Genomic DNA, 24,830 nt, shown 5'->3' on the forward strand with positions numbered 1-24,830 from the left:
CACAAAAAAAAAAAAGCGGGCCGTTCAGTTCTTCGTGTAGTCAAACTCACTCAAATGTCCTGCAAGAATTATTCCACAAACCAACTTCAGCCAACAGGAGGCATAAGCACCCAAAATGAGTAGATGTATCCACAAGCTGTCCCAAAGAAATGATATTACACAAAACAAACTCCAGCCAGTAGGCAGAACAAGCACAAAAAGAAATGAAAAAGGTATCCAACTTCCTCGAACAGTCGAGTGCATGTTTAATGAGACAGGTCCACTAGGCGGCCACAATGAAAATCACCAAATGGCTTACTCACTCCAATGTTTTTATGAAAGACAGTGCTTGCTGGGGACATGTGAATGTTTTACGGCTATCCTCAGTATCTATCTCAGTTTGGCCGGAAACATCAGACCAAAAGCTATCTTCTGTTGATGTAAGAGATTCTTTCATTCCTTGAATCAATCACGTTTCTCTCTTGTCGATTTCGCAAAGTCTGGGAACAAGAAAATGTTGTGGTTCTTCCAAGAAAGCTTTCCTTTGCTCCTCGCCTCACATAACACGAGATCTTTATCGGATGATCTCAGAAATTTGGCCAGAATTGATCGGGGTCTTTCTCCCTCAGCGGATCTTTGAGCCGGGACTCTGTGAGCTCACTCGATTTCCAGTTTATGGCATGTTATGTTGAGCAGACTTGGGAAGAACTCATCTAGGAATTTCACCATGTCTCGACCTTCCTCATGCTCAGGAATTCCAGCAATTCAGATGTTGATTCATCTGCTATGATTCTCAAGGTCTTCCAATTTTTCCAAAACGAGCTGCAGATCTATCTTGGTCACTAGTGGATTAGCAGCTAATTCCCTCTCCGATGACTCCAGATAATCGATCCATCTCTCGACCTCTGACAATCTTGTAACCAACTCAGAGAATTTCATCTCCATGGAAGTAATCAATCGACGTATCACAGCAAGATCCTCCAAGTCTGCTATGACTTTCGTCAGCATTGCCAATACATTTATCAATTCACACCGGATTTCTTTCAGTTCACTGTCCGAATTGAGTCCGTGGCTTTCGGCCTGTTGCTCCAGGGAATCAGCCCGAGCACATAAGTGTTTTTAATATCTCCAGAGCCCGAGGATTTTGAATTTTTTTACATATTGTCTTCTTAGAACAGTTAAGAATCAGAGTGTATAGAATCTCACCGGTTTATGACACAAATAGTAATAAAATTAGTAAAGTGCGCAGAGCTTGCCGTTTACATGTCCGCTCCTCGCATGGCATCACATGACTCCTAATCTCACTTTTTAAACAATGTTTAATCTGGGGGTTATTCCGAATATTGACTTCATTCTACAAACCGTGGACCTGAATTTCCTATTTAGACAGAGATATACACTCACGATGTTGTAGATCTTCCCTTCATCCTCATATTGCACCTTCAAATGAGCGGGGGACCACGTTTTAAACTTCATCTCTCTGTCTTTCAAGAGTTTCCATACTTCAGCATACTCCCTTCTCATAAATGTTGTAAAAACTGATTTGTTTTTCCTGCCAAGTGAACCCTCTTCTTTGCAAGTTCTGCCAAAGTATCTGTTCTTTGGTTACGAAGCTGAAGAATTTAATCACGATTGATCTTGGTTTTGCATCCGCTGGTGGCTGTGGGCCAAGAGCCCGATGGGCTCTCTCAGTCTCCTTTATGACTACTTGCATGTCGGCCGCTGTGAATCTGCATGGCTTCATGTCATGTAAAAGTTAATTACTTAAAACGATAATTCTATTTTTAGGGGGATTTAGAAAAAAAATACTCCGGAGCTCTCTCTCTCTCTTTGCTGCCCTCCCATCGATTTTCAACCTGGAAGTCGCATATCAATATTTTATGTCCATTTATTTATTTATTTGGTAGGTAGCTGTGTAATTAGCAATACACAGTCAGCTAGTCATTATCGCAAATTATTACACATCTCACTGGAATACTCGATTCTGATTGATCAATTGATCCAGACCATCCAGCAATCTGATATTTCTCAATAACAACCTGTAACAGTATAAAGGATGGGCAAGGAGGAGGTGGGAACTGAACAAAGCATCAAAGTAATATTTTAATGAAAACTTAAAAAGACACAAATACACACATGGCAGCTGCATGTGGCTCTCTCCTGAACTGCTGCATCTGGCTCTGCCTTATCCCTCTCCTCGGCTGATTAGCCAGATTGGGGGCTGGCCGTGTGGACTCATGGCCCGGCCCTGCCCTCCTCCTCATCACACAACCGTACATATGGTGATTAAGTGATATCAGACCAGTCATCTGGGTATTTCAAATCATCTTTCCTACTTCTTGGATCACTTGTGGCCTTCAAGTTGCTTCTGAAATATTGTAATTACGAGTTTGAGCACATGAATTTGTATTTACCAGTGGGAAACTCAGAATTCTAGAAGATACCCAAGTTTTCACGTTGTGATGTTGGAAGGGGTGTGTCGACATGAAGATAATGAAAGCAATGATTTTGCAAAAGCATTTAAATTGTATGCTTTATTTCAATAATTTTAATGACAGAGTTTATTGACAACTAATGTAAAACTAAATACTTCCCCTTTGTGGTCTGTTATATGCAAATTAATGAATAATTTGTTACATACCATCCATGAATAAACTATGTAGGTCATTTAAAAGTGATGCAGGTGTATTCGATCATGCTTATTCACCAGTACAACAGAAAAACAAGATTTTGCCATCGTTAACTGTGTATTTGCTTTAGGCTGGCTTCTTACGTATATCTTTCCAACTTTTATGCGTGACATGTCATAATAACAAATGCCCAACTCAGAAGAAGCAGCAACTCTGCAATCTCTACAAGTAGACTGAGCTAATGATATAATTAATAATTGTAAAATGTAATAAAAAAATATCCATTCATTTATTTATTTGGCAAGTATTCTTTTATAAGCAGGATAATGAGAAGTCAGATGGTGATTTTCGCAAAATAAACACCAAAAGAACTCAGACGCAAACCGGAGGTGGAATTCACCTGTTTCTAGAGACTCTCTTTTTTTTCCTTCCATACTTTTTGTGTAATACTGTATATATTCCAAGTAAAAAAGGTACTGCTTAAGGCACAAAGCCGTCACTGGGGTGTTTTGGGTTCATATTTGTACCCTAATGGAGAAAGCTACACAATAGATCCTTAGGGTACAATTTTGTACCCAAAGCGTGTTGTAGATTTTAACTAGAGGTACAAAAAAGATCCCCTTGAGGGTACCACCACAATGATGACCCTTGTACATTAATGGTACCTTTTTTCTGAGATTGAAAAATCGGATAACTGGGATCTTTCCTGATTATCCTGAAGACTTGTTTCATTAATATCAATAACAGGCCATCGCTTTTATGCTGCTTTATAAAGCCTCTTTATTTCACACCAATAGTTCACTGTTTTCACCTCATTCATTATGGTGATGTCTATGATCTCCTGTAAACTGCCACATTAAGCACATTTCATTGCGTCTTCAGAAACATCATTGAGATAATTGAACATTTATTACTGTTTGTTGGTTATGGGGGGCACATATCTGTATTTATTTTTTATTTTCATGTTTTACATTTATCTGTTTGCAGTTCCTTTTAGGATTTGGGTATTTTTTCAAGTATGGGGACTTTGAACCAAACAATGTGCTTAAATAAATGTACATATTAAATGAGAAATACTAAAACAATGAGATAATGCAAGACAGACAACAGAGAATGAGAACTGTGAGGATAAAATAAAGAAAAATACAGCGTATACATTATTAATTAGTATAGAAATAAAAATTCAGTAACCTATTTATTTTTCATTTGTGCAGATCTGGTTCTTTGGGCCTCCAAAACATCACAGCAATAATAATTCACACCTTCATTGAAGCCATTCCCACAACAATTCACCAATAAAAACTGTGAATATTCCCATCATCCTAGAAGAGAAGAAGTTCTTCAGACCAGCAGGAAGATCTCCAGTTGTAACAACTGAAGTCTGTGTGATATACTATGGAAAAGATGGAGTTTGTTAAAGATGAGAAAGAAGACATGAGTTATCTAGAGCCATACAACATAAAACATGAAGATACTGAGGAACAAATAGGTTGTTGTCCATTCTTGATCCTTCATTATTTACTGCTGAGGAACATTAATGTTACAAAACTTCATGCAGTTCACCAGATTTTGAAGCTGAAAATATACAAATAACACAGAACAATGCATCTAAATGGACATAACTCTGTACATCAGTTATTTTCCTTTTTAGAATCACCACAAATTGATACTTGACGTCTGTTTCACATTCTCTCCTGATTTGATTTGTAATGATTTAATATGTTCATTTTTAGACATCATAAAAGTGAAAGAAGAAAGCCAAGAACTGAATGAAGTGGTGGAGGAACATCAGTATCAGAAGCCTCATCATTTCTTAAGTGGAGAAAAATCCTTTTTTAGTTGTGCAGAGACTGAAAATAATTTCTCACAAAACAAAACTCAAACAACAGAGGACAAAAACTCTTTCACCTGCTCTCAGTGTGGAAAGAGTTTTACACGTAAACACAGTCTTAAGAAACACATAAAAACTCATACTGGAGAAAAACCTTTTACATGCCCTGAGTGTGGCAAGAGTTTTAAAAGGGCACCCACTTACAGTAGTCATTTACTCTCTCACTCTGGTCTAAATCCTTTTCACTGTGATCAGTGTGGTGAAAGTTTTATTTCAGAATCAGTTCTAAGAAAACATCTAAATGTTCATGTGAGGCCATACTTGTGTTCATGTGGAAAGAGTTTTTCATGGCTGAACTGTTTGAAAGCTCATGAGAAAACACACACTGGTGTTAAAGATCATGTGTGCTCTGAGTGTGGAAAGGGCTTCACTACAACTGGCGACTTGAAAAAACACCAGAGAATTCATACTGGAGAAAAACCTTACAAGTGCTCACATTGTGACAAAAGTTTTGCTCAGTCAGGACAATTGAAAAGACATCAGAGAGTTCATACGGGTAGAAACCGAACCAGTGCTGTCTGTGTGGGAGGAGTTTTACCTGATTGCAGTATCTAATTATTCACAAAAAAAGCATTGTTCAGTAAGCAAAGGTCATAAGGAATAATGTGAGTTTTAGGTTTATTGCAGAGAGGAATCTTCCAATCTAAAAAGTTTGCATTAATTACATGTAGTGTTGTTTGCCCTTGTTCACTACAAGAAATTTAGGAAAAATTACAATATTAGTTCAGAAATCTACAGTTGTGAAGTGGAATGCAATTTTAAAACTTGAAATTCATTATTAATACACTTTTCAAAAAAGCATGTAAAAAATAAACACTTAAGCTAAAATGAACTGAATAAAGATTGTTTGTATGAAACAGCTGTGTGCTCTTTTTATATATATATATATATATATATATATATATATATATATCAGATGTATAGTATCAAAATATTTTGAAATTATTAATTCCACCTAAAAGTTTTATTGAAATGAAATATCTTGCTTTGCCTCCAGATAATAATCCCTGGAATTAATATATTTAAAATATGTATTGCACAAATGTCCCTAATATACGGAGGCTCTTAGAGGACAGGGCAGGAATTTTTTTCTTAAATAGTTTTGTGTTCTCTCGCAATACATTTACCATGATTTTACCACAGTACCCATATTTTAATCATGATATTCATAGTGACACCATAGTGATAAAACAGAAGATTGAAAACTATGGTACTAAAAATAATTTTGTGGATTTCATGGTTTTACTATTCAAATATCATTGTTTAACTTTGGGTTTACTATAGTAATATTGTGGTAACACTTTAAAATAAGGTTACATTTGTTAACATTAGTTAACATGAACTAACAATGAATAATACTTTTTCAGCATTTATTAACATTGGTTATTGTTCATTTCAACACATGATTTTTAAAATGCAATATGAACTAACATTATCAATGAAACATTTTATTTTAATGAACTAACATCAACAAAGATGTAAAAGTATTGATAAAAACTGTAAAAGTATTGTGTTCATTGTTAGTTAATGATACATAATGCATTAACAAATGTTACATTAAGATAAAGTGCTACCGATATTGTAGACTGTAGTAACTGTAGTTTTTGGTGGAAAACATGTTTTTTTTTATAGCCTAGTAATATTGTAGTAACCATGATTGTTGTAGGCTAACCCTTTTTATTATTATTATTATTATTATTATTATTATATTTTTATTTTTTTTATTTATTTTTGACGGAAACCATGGTTTTACTATGGTAATATTGTAGTAGCCTAACTTTGAATAGTAAGGTAACCATGTTTTTTTGGTGGAAACCATGGTTTTAATACAGTATGCTGTATCCACAAATAACCACAAAATTATGATTTTTATCACCATAGTGCAACACATTCATCATAGTGTGGGAAAGGAGAACACAGGAACCGTGGGACTTCAACTCAAAGGTACGACTTTTAATTAAACAAACTAAAGAAAGCTTTTCAGCATTACGTTCAACAGCACACGGTTTAACACAGTCTCTTCCTGACTGGAGGCTCTCTTCCCCCCGTGTCTCAAGCGTGGCCGCTCTTTATCGCTCCACCCACTGCTTACTGCAACTAGAAACAGGTGTTAGACATTATCATACTCAGGTGTGTGCGCCCTTACCACTTTCTCTCTCCGGACAGATGCTCGAGCATCACCCCTGGGGAGACATCTGGCCTGTCTATCACTCCCGCCCCCCATTTCTGGAGAGGAAGTTGGCGACAGCCATCTGCGCTCCTGGTCTGTGGACCACCTTGAACTTAAACGGCTGAAGAGCCAGAGAACAACGGGTGATCCGCGTGTTGGTATCTTTCATGCGGTGGAGCCATTTGAGTGGGGCGTGATCTGAGCAGAGAGTGAAGGCCTGCCCGAACAGGTAGTACTGGAGAGTGAGGACCGCCCACTTGATGGCAAGACACTCTTTTTCAACGGTGCTGTACTTAGTCTCCCTCAGCGAGAGCTTGAGGCTAATGTACAGCACTGGGCGCTCCTCCCCCTCCACCACCTGTGAGAGCACCGCCCCCAGCCCTCTGTCTGAAGCATCTGTCTGTAACACAAACGGGAGAGAGAAATCGGGTGAATGTAAAATTGGCCCCCTACAAAGTCACCCCCTTTTTGGTCTTGGGTCTCGGGCAGGTTGCAATTGCCGCAGTTTTGTCAATTTGGGGACGCACCTGCCCGTGGCCCAAGTGAAACCCCAGATACCATACCTCCACCTGTCCAATCACGCACTTCTTGGGGTTTGCTGTGAGTCCCACCGGTCGCAGCAATCTCAGAACCGCCCTCAGATGCTGCATAATCATTACTGTTAATGATGATGTCATCTAAATAGGCAGCGGCGTAAGCCGAATGTGGTCTGAGGATTCGGTCCATGAGATGCTGAAATGTAGCCGGGGCCCCAAACAAACCGAATGGAGGCGTCACAAACTGGTGTAATCCAAACGGTTTGGAGAAGGCCATTTTTTCATGGGATATTGGTGTCAAGGGGATCTGCCAATAACCCTTTTTCAAATCCAGTGTCAAATAAAATAGAGTGGGGCCCAACCGATTGAGCAACTCATCAACACAAGGCACTGGGTAGGCGTCAAATTTAGACACTGCATTGACATTTCTATAATCCACACAGAACTGTACAGACCCGTCGCTCTTAGGAACCAGAACAACCGGGCTGTGGGATTCCTCTATTACCCCCATATCGAGCATTGCATCCAATTCTTCCTGAACTATTTTTTTTGTGTTCAGGCAGTCGGCTACATACCACTACCCCCGGCTCGGTCTCGATGTGGTTCTGGATGAGGTTTGTACGACCCGGCAGAGGGGAAAACAAGTCTGCAAACTCCTGTTGCAACTTGGCAACCTCTGTGACCTGATACGGTGAGAGGTGATCCCGAGGTGATATGATTGGGTTTTGTATTCACCTCCGGCCCGAGCTCTGCCCTCTCCGGAACTACCATAGCCAAGGTCACAGGGACCACCTCCTTCCATAATTTCAGGAGGTTGAGGTGGTATATTTGACATGCACCCCCTCTATCTGTTCGCTTTACTTCATAATCGAAATCCCCCACTCGTCGTGTGACCTCAAATGGTCCTTGCCACTTGGTGAGTAATCTGGAGCTCGATGTGGGGAGTAATATGAGCACTTTGTCTCCTGGTGCAAATTCCCACAGCCAAGTTCCCCTTTTATACAGTCAGCTTTGACGTTCCTGAGCTTGGAGCAAATTCTCCTGAGTTAGTTGCCCCAAAGTGTGGAGTTTTGCTCTAAGATCAAGAACATATTGGATTTCATTCTTACTGTTTGAAGGTTCTCCTCCCAAGCTTCACACACACCACCTGCAGACATCACCGCGAATGCCCGGCCAATAGAAATGGACCATTAGATGGCTCAGTGTTTTCCTCTCCCCTAAGTGACCCGCCATCGGATTATAATGAGCCACCTGGAACAACATTTCCCGGCAGCTCCGTGGTATTAACATCTGGGTTGTATGTTTTCAGCATAACGTTCAACAGCACACGGTTTAACACAGTCTCTTCCTGACTGGAGGTTCTCTCTCCCCATGTCTCAAGCATGGTCGCTCTTTATCGCTCTCCCCACTGCTTACTGCAACTAGAAACAGGTGTTAGACATTATGAGACTCAGGTTTGTGCGCCCTTACCACTTTCTCTCTCTCTGGATGGACGCTCGACCACGCCCCCGCTGCCACACATAGTTTTTGTTTTCCTGTATTAGTACAATGGTTTTACTACAAATATCAGGTTAAAATATGGTTATTTTAGGAAAACCATGGTAAATGTTTTGCGAAGGCACCCAAAACTATTTCAGAAAAAAAATTCCGACCTGTCCTCTAAGAGACTCATTGGAAATATTTTTTCTGAAATAATAATAATAATATGTTTAATTTATTTAGCACCTATCCAGAGCTCAAGGATGCTTCACAATAAAGAACAGTAACATAACAAACATGTAGACAATCATATGGACAGTGGACAGTTGCCCAGTCCGGAACAGAAAGCAAATGCAATTGCATATAGCAGATAACAGATCATACCAAAAATTTGACATTTCAATCCAGTACAAATAAGCATACAAATACAATGAGCAGTACATGATGCATTTACACATTATAACTGATAATATTGAGAGAACAAATAGGTTTTGAACTGAGTTTTGAATTCAGTGATGGAGGTAGTAGTTCGGAGTGCCAGGGGAATTGAGTTCCATATCTTAGGTGCCACAACAAAAAAAGACCTGCCACCCATTGACGAAAGACGGAATCTAGGAATGTAGAATATTTTTATCAAGCTGAGTATAAATTAATCAAGTATAATCAATGTTAATATAGCCATTTTATTCTGCAATTATTTCTTCTGCTCAAGCATGAATCTTAGTGTGTGTTTGGAGAAGCCTGTGTAGGAAAGGAATGTGCTCACATATAGTAAACTGCTCTCATGACTGCTGAGAAAATATATGTTGAGGTTCCTCCACAGGTGTCTCCTGTCCACTTCTTAAAATAAACAGACTGAAGTCAAAGAATAGGAATGTTGACATGTATGGAATGTATTGGCCACTCCTTGGTAGATGATATGTATTTAAGTGGGTGCAAACCAAGTTGTTGTAGTTGTTGTGATGGGAACAACTCAGCTTTTTTTTTATCTCTGATAATAAAGTCTATCTTCTGGCATCAAAACCCCAAGACTTCAAGAGTGATGTTTCACAGAGGTGGCAGAAGCCACAACAGGAACAAGAAGAAGATCGCACCCAGAAGATCGGAGTGAGCGAATAGGAGTATAGAGAGAAAGTAAATCAGAAAGGTAAGAAGGAGCTAGACCGTAGAGTGACATATGTAAGCAGTAGAATTTTGTATGCAATACGGGATGCGACAGGTAGCCAGTGAAGGTTAAATAGGATGGGAGTAATATGTGCAGATCGTTTAGTGTAAGTTAGCACTCTTGCAGCAGAATTTTGAATATATTGCAAACGGGAGGTAGAGTGTGCCGGTAGTCCAGAAAAAAGGGCGTTACAGTAGTCAAGGCGAGATGTAATAAATGCATGGACTAAATGATTCAGCATCTTTCAGGCTAATGTAGGGACGAATTTGGCTGATACGACGTAGTTGGACAAATGCTGCTTTAGAGAGTTTGTTAATATAGGCATCTAGGGTCAATGAAGGGTCAAGAATGATACCTAAGTTTTTGACTGTGGCAGATGGGAAAATTACCATCAACATCACAGCTAGGGACATTAATTAGATTTTTTGTTGGTGTTGATGGTCCAATAATTATGATTTCAGTTTTACTCAAGTTTAATTTGAGAAGGTTGGAGTTAAGCCAGCCCTTCAATTCATTGACACAAGAGGATAACGAGGCAGTCTGGTGAATAGAATTTGGCTGGCAAGCTGTATATATTTGTATATCATCGGCGTAGCAGTGATAGTTAAAACCATGATGTCGAATAATTTGTCCAAGAGGCATATTGTAGATAATGAATAGTAATGGACCAAGAACTGAGCCCTGAGGAACACCTTGTTTGAGTGGGACAGTGGGGGATTTGTAATCGTGCATAGAGATATAGTATTGCCTATCCATGAGATATGAAGTGAACCAGGATAATGCAACGTCTGGGATACCAGTCTCTGAAAGGCAAGAAAGTAGTAGTTTGTGACAGAGAGTGTCAAAAGTTGAGCTGAGGCAAGTAGTAAGAGAATGGATAGATTGCCCGAGTCACCAGAGAGTAAAAGGTCATTGACAACCTTTACTAAAGCAGTTTCAGTACTGTGATGTAAGCGGAAACCAGACTGAAATATATCAAAACAGATTGTTGTGAGCTAGAAATGATTGCAGCTGAATGGCGACAACCTTTTTCCATGATTTTAGAGACAAATGGTAAATTAGAAATTGGACGATAATTTGAAAATTCTGCTGGATCCAGATTTGATTATTTGAGAATAGGAGTAAAAGCAGCAGTCTTAAGAAATGGTTTTGAATGCCCGCCCAATAAATTTACCATGGTTTTACCACAGTGACCATATTTTAACCATGAAATTCATTGTGAAACCATAGTGATAATACAGAAGGTTGAAAACTCTGGTAGTAAAAATCATAATTTTGTGGTTATTATGGCTTTACTACACAAATACCATAATAGTTACTGTAGTAAAACCAGTTTTTTTTTTCTCATTTTTGTTGGGGGCAGAAACATGGTTTTACTGTAGTAATATTTTAGGCTGTTGTAAGTAACCATATTTTTTTGACGGAAATCATGGTTTGACTATAGTTTTCATAGTTCTATATTTTAAGAATCATGACGTTGAAGGCTAAACATTTTTCTTTTTTTTTTTTTTTTTGGGTGTGGCTGAAACAATGTTTTAAATACAGTACACTGTATCCATATATTAATCATGGTTTTATGATGCATTAACCATGGTTAATCTTGGTTACTATGGTTTTACCATGTTATTTGATGTTATTGAAAATTTTTGCTGTTAATATTAAATATTTGAAAATATTTTGTGTGAATTCACCTAAAAAAATTCAGGTTGTGAAATTCAAGTTTTTATTATTCAAGTGGTGGATTTCAGGTAATTAAATTCAGGTCTCAATATTCAGGTTGTTGAATACGAGTTGAGAACTTCAGGTGGCAAAATTTGAGGATGACATCTCTCTCTTGGACAATCGCAAAGTGATTGGAAACAGCTCAGAAAAGTAATTTTAAACAACTGTGACAACAACACTGTGAAAACACAAAAAGGTATACTTTAGGGATACTTATTATAATGTTTCATTAATGTGTTTTGAAGATAATATCAACTTAATCAGTCAATTGGATCCTTCACCTAACAGCAAGTTTCAAGAACCTTATTTCACAATGATATGGGCAAATGAAATATGGACAACATAAAACATGAAGATAGTGAGAAATAAATAGGTTGGTGTCCGTTCTTGATTCATTATTTACTGCTGATGAACATTAATGCAACAACTTCATGCAGTTCACCAGATTTTGAAGCTGAAATATACTAATAACATAGAACAATGCAGATGTTATTTTCGAAAAAAAAATAAATAAACACCAAAAGAACTCGGAGGTGGAATTCACCTGTTTCTAGAGACTCTCTGATTTTTTTTCTTCCATCATTTTTGCGTAACACTGTATATATTCCAAGACAGAAAGGTACTGCTTAAGGCACAAAGCCGTCACTGGGGTGTTTTGGGTTCATATTTGTACCCTAATGGAGAAAGCTACACAATAGATCCTTAGGGTACAATTTTGTACCCAAAGCGTGTTGTAGATTTTAACTAGAGGTACAAAAAAGATCCCCTTGAGGGTACCACCACAATGACGACCCTTGTACCTTAACGGTACCTTTTTTCTGAGAGTGGATCGGATGACTGGGATCTTTCCTGATTATCCTGAAAGACTTGTTTCATTAATATCAATAACAGGCCATCACTTTTAGGCTGCTTTATAAAGCCTCTTTATTTCACACCAATAGTTCACTGTTTTCACCTCATTCATTATGGTGATGTCTATGATCTCCTGTAAACTGCCACATTAAGCACATTTCATTGCGTCTTCAGAAACATCATTGAGATAATTGAACATTTATTACTGTTTGTTGGTTATGGGGGGCACATATCTGTATTTATTTTTTATTTTCATCTTTTACATTTATCTGTTTGCAGTTCTTTGGGCCTCCAAACATCACAGCAATAACAATTCACACCTTCATTGAAGCCACTCCCACAACAATTCACCAATAAAAACAGTGAATATTCCCATCATCCTACAAGAGAAGTTCTTCAGACCAGCAGGAAGATCTCCAGGTGTAACAACTGAAATCTGTGATATACTATGGAAAAGATGGAGTTTGTTAAAGAAGAGAAAGAAGACATGAGTTATCTAGAGCCATACAACATAAAACATGAAGATACTGAGGAACAAATAGGTTGGTGTCCATTCTTGATCCTTCATTATTTACTGCTGAGGAACATTAATGTTACAAAACTTCATGCAGTTCACCAGATTTTGAAGCTGAAAATATACAAATAACACAGAACAATGCATCTAAATGGACATAACTTTGTACATCAGTTATTTTCCTTTTTAGAATCACCACAAATTGATACTTGACGTCTGTTTCACATTCTCTCCTGATTTGATTTGTAATGATTTAATATGTTCATTTTTAGACATCATAACAGTGAAAGAAGAAAGCCAAGAACTGAATGAAGTGGTGGAGGAACATCAGTATCAGAAGCCTCATCATTTAAGTGGAGAAAAATCCTTTTTTAGTTATGCAGAGACTGAAAATAATTTCTCACAAAACAAAACACAAACAACAGAGGACAAAAACTCTTTCACCTGCTCTCAGTGTGGAAAGAGTTTTACACGTAAAGAACACCTTAAAACACACTTAAGAATTCACACTGGAGAGAAGCCTTTCACATGTACTCAGTGTGGAAAGAGTTTTAAATGTAAAGGTCACCTTAAAACACACTTAAGAATTCACACTGGTGAGAAACCTTTCACATGTACTCAGTGTGGAAGGAGTTTCGCACGTACAGATGCTCTAAATAACCACACACGAATTCATACTGGAGAGAAACCGTACAAGTGCTCTCAATGTGACAAAAGTTTCGCTCAGTCAGGATACCTGAAAACACATGAGAGAGTTCATAGTAGAGAGAAACCATACGAGTGCTCACATTGTGACAAAAGTTTTGCTCAGTCAGGACAATTGAAAAAACATCAGAGAGTTCATACGGGTAGAAACTGAACCAGTGCAGTCTGTGTAGGAGGAGTTTTACCTGATTGGAGTATCTAATTATTCACAAAAAAAGCATTGTTCAGTAAGCAAAGGTCATAAGGAATAATGTGAGTTTTAGGTTTATTGCAGAGAGGAATCGTCCAATCTAAAAAGTTTGCATTAATTACATGTAGTGTTGTTTGCCCTTGTTCACCACAAGAAATTTAGGAAAAATTACAGTATTGGTAGAAATCTACAGCTGTGAAGTGGAATGCAATTTTAAAACTTGAAATTCATTATTAATACACTTTTCAAAACAAGCATGTAAAAAATAAACACTTAAGCTAAAATGAACTGAATAAAGATTGTTTGTATGAAACAGTTTTGTGCTCTTTTCAAATTCAGCTGTTATTTACTTATTTATTAATTCTGAATTTGTGTCTTTTGGTTTCCTAACGCTTATTTCAAACCAGGTTCATTAACACATGAGCTCTTTCTACATAACACTGCTGTATATCTGCTATATATATATATATCAGATGTATAGTATCAAAATATTTTGAAATTATTAATTCCACCTAAAAGTTTTATTGAAATGAAATATCTTGCTTTGCCTCCAGATAATAATCCCTGGAATTAATACATTTAAAATGTGTATTACACAAATGTCCCTAATATACGGAGGCTCTTAGAGGACAGGGCAGGAATTTTTTTCTTAAATAGTTTTGTGTTCTCTCGCAATACATTTACCATGATTTTACCACAGTACCCATATTTTAATCATGATATTCATAGTGACACCATAGTGATAAAACAGAAGATTGAAAACTCTGGTAGTAAAAATCATAATTTTGTAGTTATTATGGCTTTACTACACAAATACTATAATAGTTACTGTAGTAAACCATGGCTTTACTATATGTATGACAGTTCCAAGTTTTTTTTTTTTCTTTTAGTTTTTGTTGGGGGGGCGGAAACATGGTTTACTATAGTAATATTTTAGGCTGTAGTAAGTTACCATAGTTTTTGATGGAAATCATGGTTTGACTATAGTAATATTTTAAGAATCATGACTGTTGAAGGCTGAACATTAATTAATTAATTAATTTTGTGTGTGTGTGTGTGTGTGTGTGTCAGAATCCATGTTTTAAATACAGTACACTGTATCCATATATTAATCATGGTTTTATGATGCATTAACCATGGTTAATCTTGGTTACTATGGTTTTACCATGGTGATTTGATGTTATTGAACATTTTTGCTGTTAATTTTAAATATTTGAAAATATTTTGAGTGAATTCACCTAAAAAAATTCAGGTTGTGAAATTCAAGTTTTTATTATTCAAGTGGTGGATTTCAGGTAATTAAATTCAGCTCTCAATATTCAGGTTGTTGAATACGGGTAGAGAAATTCAGGTGGCAAAATTCGAGGATGACATCCGAGAACATTGATGTAATCCATCTCTCTCTTGGACAATCGCGAAGCAATGGAAACAGCTCAAAAAAAGTAATTTTAAACAACTGTGACAAAAACACTGTGAAAATACAAAAAGGTATATGTAACAGTTCACAAACAGAAGTGAAGGAGAACACAGGGAAGCAGGTTTTTCCAGGCTCAGGTAGGACTTTTAATCGGCCACTTCAGTGCTGCACGACTTCACAAACTCGTCAGTTTCACAGGCACTAGTAACTTAAACACATCAGCTTCACAAGCATAACAGATTAAACGTAGCAGCTTCAGCACCGTGGCCTTCCTTGTGCCAGACTCTCCCTCTCTGCTGGTGGTGTGGCTGCTTATATGCCGCTCTCCCCATGCTCACTGGAATTAGTGACAGGTGTTACACATAATCTAGCTCAGGTGCAAGCGCCCTTAACGCTTTCTCTCTCTCCGGACGGATGCTTGACCACACCCCCGCTGCCACATATCCCCACCACCCGACTCAGGCCGGGGAGACATCCGGCCTGTCTACCCCCCCCCCATTTCTGGAAAGGAAGTCGGCGACAGCCATCTGTGATCCGTGCGTTGGTATCTTTCATGCGGTTTAGCCGTTGGAGTGGGGTGTGATCCGAGCAGAGGGTGAAGGCCCACCCCAACAGGTAAACCGAACACTTGATGGCGAGACAGTCCTTCTCTACGGTGCTGTACTTAGTCTCCCTCAGCGAAAGCTTGCGGCTAATGTACAGCACCGGGCGCTCCTCCCCCTCCACCACCTGAGAGAGTACGGCCCCCAGCCCCCTGTCTGAAGCGTCCGTCTGCAAGACAAAAGGGAGAGAGAAATCGGGTGAATGTAAAAGCGGCCCCCCGCAAAGTGCGGCTTTAACCTGCATGAACGCCTGTTGACACTGCTCCGTCCACTGGACCAGGTCTGGAGCTCCCTTTTTAGTGAGATCAGTCAGCAGGCTGGTGACATCCGAATAATTAGGCACATATCTACTGTAATAGCCAGCCAGCCCCAGGAACTGTCTCGCCCCCTTTTTGGTCTTGGTCTCGGGCAGGTCGCAATTGCTGCAGTCTTGTCAATTTGGGGACGCACCTGCCCATGGCCAAGTGGAACCCCAGATACCGTACCTCCACCCGCCCAATCATGCACTTCTTGGGGTTTGCTGTGAGTCCTGCTCATCTCAGCGATCTCAGAACCGCCCTCAGATGCTGCATGCGTCGCTGCCAATCATTGCTGTAAATGATGATGTCATCTAAGTAGGCAGTGGCGTAAGCCGAATGCGGTCTGAGGATTCGGTCCATGAGACGCTGAAACGTAGCTGGGGCTCCAAATAAACTGAAAGGAAGTGTCACAAATTGGTGTAATCCAAATGGCAACTTTATGGCAACAGTTTGGGGAGAGCCCTTTTCTATTTCAGCATGAAAATGCCCCTGTGCACAAAGCAAAGTCCATAAAGAAATGGTTTTCTGTGTCTGATGTGGAAGAAATTGACTGGCCTGCACAAAGCCCAGACCTGAACCCCACTGAACACCTTTGGGATGAACTGGAATGCCAACTGAAAGCCAGGCCCCATCGCCCAACATCAGTGCCGGACCTCGGTGATGCACTTGTGTCTGAATGGGAACAAATCCCTGCAGCCATGTCACCACATATAGTATAGTGGAAAGCCTTTCCAGAAGAGTGGAAGTTGTTATTGCACCAAAGGGGGAAATTGATGCCTATGGTTTTGAAATTGAAGGTTCATCAAGCAAATAGTGTATTTCCGAAAAACAATCCCGACCTGTCCTCTAATAGACTCATTGGGAATATTTTTTCTGAAAAAATTTTGCATGCCCTCCCAATAAGTTTACCATGGTTTTGCCACAGTGACCATATTTTAACCATGGTATTCGTTGTGAAAACATAGTGAAAATACAGAAGGTTAAACTCTGTGTGACACGGGTGGTGGGGCTGGGCCGTGACTATGCACGCCCGGTCCCCAATTGGGCTAATCAGCCGAAGAGAGGGATAAAAGATATACATCATGATGGCGCCACAGATGGCCGCCTCGGTGTGGAGCGCTTCTATTGTTTTGCAATTTTTGTTTGTTTGTCCCGTGTTTAGTAATCTTTTTTCAGTCAGTTTTACCAGAGATGAACTGTTGAACATTCGACAGCATACACCAGTCAATATTTTTAACAAAGCAAACCTCACACGTGAACTGCCTAAATACAAACAGCACATTACATGCCCAACCAGAGACAGAAATATACTGGATCACTGCTACACAGCAATAAAGGATGCATATCGCTCTGTCCCTAGAGCAGCTTTGGGACTATCTGACCACTGTCTGGTTCATCTTCTTCCAACCTACAGACAGAAATTAAAATCTGCTAAGCCTGTATTAAGGACTGTAAAGAGATGGACCAACGAAGCAGAGCTGGAACTACAAGCCTGCTTTGACTGCACTGATTGGAGTGTTTTTGAGGCTGCAGACACCAATCTGGATGAGCTCACAGATACTGTTACATCATATATCAGTTTTTGTGAGGATATGTGCATTCCTACTAGGACTTATTTAACATTTAACAACGACAAACCATGGTTTACAGCGGAACTCAGGCAGCTTTGTCAGGCCAAAGAGGATGCTTACAGAGTTGGGGATAAAGTCTTGTACAATCAGGCCAGGAACACACTGAATAAGGAAATCAGAGTGGCTAAAAGAAGATACTGGCTGACGACCTGAATGTGTTCTACTGCAGATTTGAGAGGCCCAATCTCACACCCCACACCCACTCTGACCTTCACTTCACACAAACACCTCCTTCAACCCCCCTCCTCCCCCTCCTGCTACTCAACCTGCACTTTAGATCTGTGAAGATGATGTGAGCCGCGTCTTTCGACAGCAAAGGATAAGGAAAGCACAGGGCCCAGATGGCGTTTCACCTGCATGTCTTGGATCCTGTGCTAACCAGCTGGCCCCCATCTTCACACAGATCTTCAATAGATCACTGGAATAGTGTGAGGTCCCATGCTGCTTCAAACGTTCCATTATCATCCCCACCCCAAAGAAACCAAAAAATCACAGGACTTAATGACTACAGAACTGTCGCCCTGACGTCTGTGGTCATGAAATCATTTGAGAGACTGGTGTTGGCCCACCTGAAGAACATCACTGGACCCTTTCTAGATCCCCTTCAATTTGCTTATCGAGCAAACAGGTCTGTGGATGATGCAGTCAACATGGGATTGCATCATATCCTGCAACATCTGGACAGACCAGGGACATATGCAAGGATCCTTTTTGTGGACTTCAGTTCGGCTTTCAACACCATCATCCCAGCTATACTCCACAATAAATTACACCAACTCTCTGTTCCCTTGTCTATCTGTCATTGGATTACCAGCTTTCTGATGGACAGGCAGCAGCTTGTGAGACAGGGGAAACTCACTTCCAGCACCTGTACAATCAGCACTGGTGCCCCCCCAGGGATGTGTGCTCTCCCCACTACTCTTCTCCCTCTACACCAATGACTGCATCACCAAGGACCCCTCTGTCAAGCTCCTGAAGTTTGCAGATGACACCACTGTCATCGGCCTCATCTTAGATGACGATGAGTCTGCATACAGAAGGGAGGTTAAACAGCTGGCTGTCTGGTGCAGTCAAAACAACCTTGAGCTGAACATGCTCAAAACGGTGGAGATGATTGTGGACTTTAGGAGGAACACCCCAACACTAAACCCCTCACCATTCTAAACAGCACTGTGGCAGCAGTGGAGTCATTCAGGTTCCTGGGCACTACCATCTCACAGGACCTGAAGTGGGAGACCCACATTGACTCCATTGTGAAAAAGGCCCAGCAGAGGTTGTACTTCCTTTGCCAGCTGAGGAAATTCAACCTGCCACAGGCGCTGCTGTTACAGTTCTACTCAGCAGTCATCGAGTCTGTCCTCTGCACTTCAATAACTGTCTGGTTTGGTTCAGCTACGAAATCAGACATCAGAAGACTACAAAGGGCAGTTCGGACTGCTGAGAGGATTATTGGTTGCCCCCTGCACCCCCTTCAAGAACTATACACTTCCAGAGTGAGGAAAAAGGTTGGAAAAATCACTCTGGACCCCACTCACCCTGCCTACTACCTTTTTGAACTGTTGCCTTCTGGCCGACGCTTCAGAGCTCTGAGCACCAGAACCGTCAGGCACAGGAACAGTTTTTTCCCCTCAGGCTATCCATCTCATGAACAGTTAAATTGCCCCATTGAGCAATAACTATGTGCAATACACAGTTTAGTCTTTCTTATATTTATCCAACACATCCAACCTCTTCTGCCATTTCATTCCTCTGAAAAAAAAAAGAAAAAAAAACATTTGCACTGTACATAACAGATTTGTATTTACACTGTACATAACAGATTGTATTAGATTTGCACTACCCATGTGTATGTGTGTATGTATGTATGTGTGTGTCTGTACGTATGTGTATAATTAGTTTTTATTTTTTTTATTTTTTATTATTATCTATGTCTTGCTGCTGTTTTTGTATTGTTTTTGTATGGTTGTACACTGGAAGCTCCTGTCACCAAGACGAATTCCTTGTATGTGTAAGCATACTTGGCAATAATGCTCATTCTGATTCTGATAAATGCAGTGGGACGCGGCAGTTCGGGAGAGAGAGAGCCACATGCAGCTGCAGTGTGTGCGTTTGTGTTTATGTTTTGTCTTTGTTTTAATTTCTCATTAAAAATTATTTGTATGGTTTGTCCGGTTCCTGCCTCCTCCTCCTTTCTGCACCAATGTAACAAAGGGTAAAATGGAAAGGAGGAGGTGGGAACCGGACAAACCATAAAATCCAGCTCCCACTCTAGAAGACATTCCAAAGGGCTTCTACGGCGTAATTTTTATATCACCAGAATGTGAATTTGAAAAAGCCTCCGAATTCATGATCTTCAAAAAACACTGGCTGTAATTTGATGGTATCAAAAATGGTTGGTGTTTATTTAAATATTTGAAAATATTTTGTGTGAATTCACCTAAAAACAATTCAGGTCATGAAATTCAGGCTCAGTATTCAGGTTGTTGAATACGGGTTGAGAAATTCAGGTGGCAAAATTCGAGGATGACATCCGAGAACATCGATGTTACGCATCTCTCTCTTGGACAGTTGCAAAGCGATGGAAACAGCTCAAAAAAGTAATTTTAAACAACTGTGACAACAACACTGTGAAAATACAAAAAGGTATACTTTAGGGATACTTATGTTTCATTAATGTGTTTTGAAGAAAAAATCAACTTAATCAGTAAATTGGATCCTTCACCTAACAGCAAGTTTCAAGAACCTTATTTCACAATGATATGGGCAAATGAAACAAGGACAACATAAAACATGAAGATACTGAGGAACAAATAGGTTGGTGTCCATTCTTGATTCATTATTTACTGCTGATGAACATTAATGCAACAACTTCATGCAGTTCACCAGATTTTGAAGCTGAAGTTAGAAAATATACAAATAACACAGAACAATGCATCTAAATGGACATAACTCTGTACATCAGTTATTTTCCTTTTTAGAATCACCACAAATTGATACTTGACGTCTGTTTCACATTCTCTCCTGATTTGATTTGTAATGATTTAATATGTTCATTTTTAGACATCATAAAAGTGAAAGAAGAAAGTCAAGAACTGAATGAAGTGGTGGAGGAACATCAGTATCAGAAGCCTCATCATTTCTTAAGTGGAGAAAAATCCTTTTTTAGTTGTGCAGAGACTGAAAATAATTTCTCACAAAACAAAATTCAAACAACAGAAGACAAAAACTCTTTCACCTGCTCTCAGTGTGGAAAGATCTTTCCTGATTATCCTGAAAGACTTGTTTCATTAATATCAATAACAGGCCATCACTTTTAGGCTGCTTTATAAAGCCTCTTTATTTCACACCAATAGTTCACTGTTTTCACCTCATTCATTATGGTGATGTCTATGATCTCCTGTAAACTGCCACATTAAGCACATTTCATTGCGTCTTCAGGAACATCATTGAGATAATCGAACATTTATTACTGTTTGTTGGTTATGGGGGGCACAAATCTGTGTTTATTTGTTATTTTCATCTTTTACATTTATTTGTTTGCAGTTCCTTTTAGGATTTGGGTATTTTTTTCAAGTACGGGGACTTTGAACCAAACAATGTGCTTAAATAAATGTACATATTAAATTAGAAATTCTAAAAGAATGAGATAACGCAAGACAGAAATCAGAGAATGAGAACTGTGAGAATAAAATTAAGAAAAATACAGCATATACATTATTAATTAGTACAGTGTAAGGGGGAGGCCCAAGAATGGTATTCAATGGTGTGACTGAAGGTCTCCTGCGTGTTCTGTCATATTGTGCGCATTAAATAATACTTTGATTATTTGATTTGAGTTCCATGTTTTATTAATCTTATCATTAATTCTTTTCTTTATTTCATCTGACTCCAATTATGAAAAACCTTGTTGATGTATCTGTGCTCTGAATTTAAGTTTTGTATCTTATTATTTTTTAGTAATTCCCTCTTCTAGACTGCATTTGTTATTTCAATGTTATCTGGGTCCTGTACTGGCCGGACGCAGGTCCTTTAACTACAAACTCATCAGTTTCAGATATTAGTAAGTTTTAGACTAAGTCCTTATAGGTTCTCGGCTTTATCCATTTAGTCTTATTTGGCTAAATTCAGCATAGATTCTCAACTCACCATTTAGCCCCAGTCAATTAAGTTCTGTTTTACAGATTCTCGGTCCTACCTTTAGTATTCCTGTTTAATTCTACTTAGCTAAGTTCTATTATAGATTCTCGGTTAGCCGTTTAGCCTTTTTGTACATACTTAACTAATGGGTTACTTCTGAAGTAGCTTAGTTAAGCCAACTCTGACCATAGATTTGTAGTTAATAAGAAATATACTAGAAAACAGTCCTTCAGAATTAATCATAATAACAATTTATTTTACCAGGTAATAGTAATACATTCAAACAATCCAATTAAAATGATAAATCAAATTTAGACATTTTATCAGTGAACCAAGCATAATAATATAATTAAAGATGCATTCTATTCAAACATTTACCAAACATAAGAAATTCTAATTGCAATTACCTTGTAGAGAAAAACTACACACAATGTTTTCTGTGTGCGTCATCTGGCTACAGATTCCTTTGTCATCTCTCCTTAAATACCAAACGATTCTTATTGTTATTTCAGATGTGTGCATTTGATGTTATTCAGGATTTGGTTTACAATTTAGGGGTTTGAAGATAGACCTTTGAAACTTGTGATCAAGTAGTTGTTTGATGTTTACAAAGAATGCACCTAATCTGCATACAGCGTCTGGTCCCTGTGAGAGACTTGTGAGGCGCATGTCCTGGATAGAATACAGTATTTTACTAAGTTCTTAAATCTTACTTGTGATTTGACTTTGCTGAAAAGGAATAAGACCTCTTGAATAATTCCAAACATGTATGATCAGAAAACCTTTTACATTACAGAACAGGATATGTCATAACTTAGTTTTTTGGTGTCCTTAAAGTGACCTGAGAGAGAACAGATGTGAATGTGATTTGCATTTTATGGTCCCTAATCAGTGGGGTGTGTTGTCTCAGGTGGAGATGTCTTCTGTGTGAGAGTTTTATGACGTTGGATCTTGCAGAGTTCTTTGACCTTTACCGGAAACGATGCAGACAATTTTGTGCCAGTCTTACAATAGAAATATAAATACAGTAACCTATTTATTTTTCATTTGTGCAGATCTGGTTCTTTGGGCCTCCAAACATCACAGCAATAACAATTCACACCTTCATTGAAGCCACTCCCACAACAATTCACCAATAAATACTGTGAATATTCCCATCATCCTACAAGAGAAGAAGTTCTTTAGACCAGCAGGAAGAACTCCAGGTGTAACAACTGAAATCTGTGATATACTATGGAAAAGATGGAGTTTGTTAAAGATGAGAAAGAAGACATGAGTTATCTAGAGCCATACAACATAAAACATGAAGATACTGAGGAACAAATAGGTTGGTGTCCATTCTTGATCCTTCATTATTTACTGCTGAGGAACATTAATGTTACAAAACTTCATGCAGTTCACCAGATTTTGAAGCTGAAAATATACAAATAACACAGAACAATGCATCTAAATGGACATAACTTTGTACATCAGTTATTTTCCTTTTTAGAATCACCACAAATTGATACTTGACGTCTGTTTCACATTCTCTCCTGATTTGATTTGTAATGATTTAATATGTTCATTTTTTAGACATCATAAAAGTGAAAGAAGAAAGCCAAGAACTGAATGAAGTGGTGGAGGAACACCAGTATCAGAAGCCTCATCATTTCTTAAGTGGAGAAAAATACTTTTTTAGTTGTGCAGAGACTGAAAATTATTTCTCACATAACAAAACTCAAACAACAGAGTACAAAAACTCTTTCACCTGCTCTCAGTGTGGAAAGAGTTTTACACATAAAGACAACCTTAAAATACACTTCAGAATTCACACTGGAGAGAAGCCTTTCACATGTACTCAGTGTGGAAAGAGTTTTGCACGTAAAGATGTTCTAAATAACCATACACGAACTCATACTGGAGAGAAACCTTTTACATGCCCTGAGTGTGGCAAGAGATTTTCATGGCTGAACTGTTTGAAAGCTCATGAGAAAACACACACTGGTGTTAAAGATCATGTCTGTTCTGAGTGTGGAAAGGGCTTCACTGCTACTGGCGACTTGAAAAAACACCAGAGAATTCATACTGGAGAAAAACCTTACAAGTGCTCACATTGTGACCAGTGCTTCACTCTGTCAGGAAACCTGAAAACACATGAGAGAGTTCATACTGGAGAGAAACCGTACAAGTGCTCTCAATGTGACAAAAGTTTCGCTCAGTCAGGATACCTGAAAACACATGAGAGAGTTCATAGTAGAGAGAAACCATACGAGTGCTCACATTGTGACAAAAGTTTTGCTCAGTCAGGACCTTTGAAAAAACATCAGAGAGTTCATACAGGTAGAAACCGAACCAGTGCAGACTGTGTGGGAGGAGTTTTACCTGATTGCAGTATCTAATTATTCACAAAAAAGCGTTTTTCAGTAAGCAAAGGTCATAAGGAATAATGTGAGATTTAGGTTTATTGCAGAGAGGAATCTTCCAATCTAAAAAGTTTGCATTAATTACATGCCCTTTTCAAAACAAGAAATTTAGGAAAAATTACAATATTAGTTCAGAAATCTACAGCTGTGAAGTGGAATGCAATTTTAAAACTTGAAATTCATTATTAATACACCCTTCAAAACAAGCATGTAAAAAACAATAACACTTGAAAACATGAACTGAATAAAGATTGTTTGTATGAAACAGTTGTGTGCTCTTTTCAAATTGAACTGTTATTTTCTTATTTATTAATTCTGAATTTGTCTTTTTTGGTTTCTTAAAGCTTATTTCAAACCAGGTTCATTAACACCTGATCTCTTTCTACATAACACTGCTGTACATCTGCTATATATGTACAGTATGTGTGTATATATACATATCAGAATCAGCTTTATTGCCAGGTATGCTTACACATACAAGGAATTTGTCTTGGTGACAGGAGCTTCCA

The 24,830-nt window shown here is 38.7% G+C and overlaps 2 protein-coding genes across 2 annotated transcripts in view; both read left to right on the top strand.

The window, feature by feature from the left end:
- Window positions 1-24,830, top strand: part of LOC127422581 (zinc finger protein 91-like) — a 95,620-nt gene that overhangs the window by 30,616 nt on the left and 40,174 nt on the right. The window contains exon 6 of the mRNA XM_051666231.1: window positions 3,824-4,098. Within this exon, the coding sequence (XP_051522191.1) occupies window positions 3,824-3,861 (38 nt within the window). The 3' untranslated portion in view covers window positions 3,862-4,098. The remainder of the gene's footprint in view (window positions 1-3,823; window positions 4,099-24,830) is intronic.
- LOC127422186 (zinc finger protein 271-like) lies at window positions 4,005-24,297 on the top strand. Its single transcript, XM_051665518.1, has 6 exons — window positions 4,005-4,098; window positions 4,343-4,615; window positions 4,808-4,996; window positions 13,211-13,411; window positions 13,502-13,729; window positions 23,786-24,297. Exons 1-6 carry the CDS (start codon window positions 4,005-4,007, stop codon window positions 24,295-24,297), a joined length of 1,497 nt encoding a protein of 498 aa, XP_051521478.1.

Source organism: Myxocyprinus asiaticus, chromosome 31, assembly GCF_019703515.2.
Source record: "Myxocyprinus asiaticus isolate MX2 ecotype Aquarium Trade chromosome 31, UBuf_Myxa_2, whole genome shotgun sequence".
Classification (NCBI taxonomy): domain Eukaryota; kingdom Metazoa; phylum Chordata; class Actinopteri; order Cypriniformes; family Catostomidae; genus Myxocyprinus; species Myxocyprinus asiaticus.

Excerpts from the sequence above, each read along its gene's own strand:
- LOC127422186 (XM_051665518.1), top strand. The coding sequence starts at position 4,005 with ATGGAAAAGATGGAGTTTGTTAAAGATGAGAAAGAAGACATGAGTTAT. Across the intron at positions 4,616-4,807 it reads TTTTACATGCCCTGAGTGTG|CTCATGAGAAAACACACACT; the intron begins GCAAGAGTTTTA and ends ACTGTTTGAAAG. Across the intron at positions 13,412-13,501 it reads GTGTGGAAAGAGTTTTACAC|GTCACCTTAAAACACACTTA; the intron begins GTAAAGAACACC and ends TTAAATGTAAAG.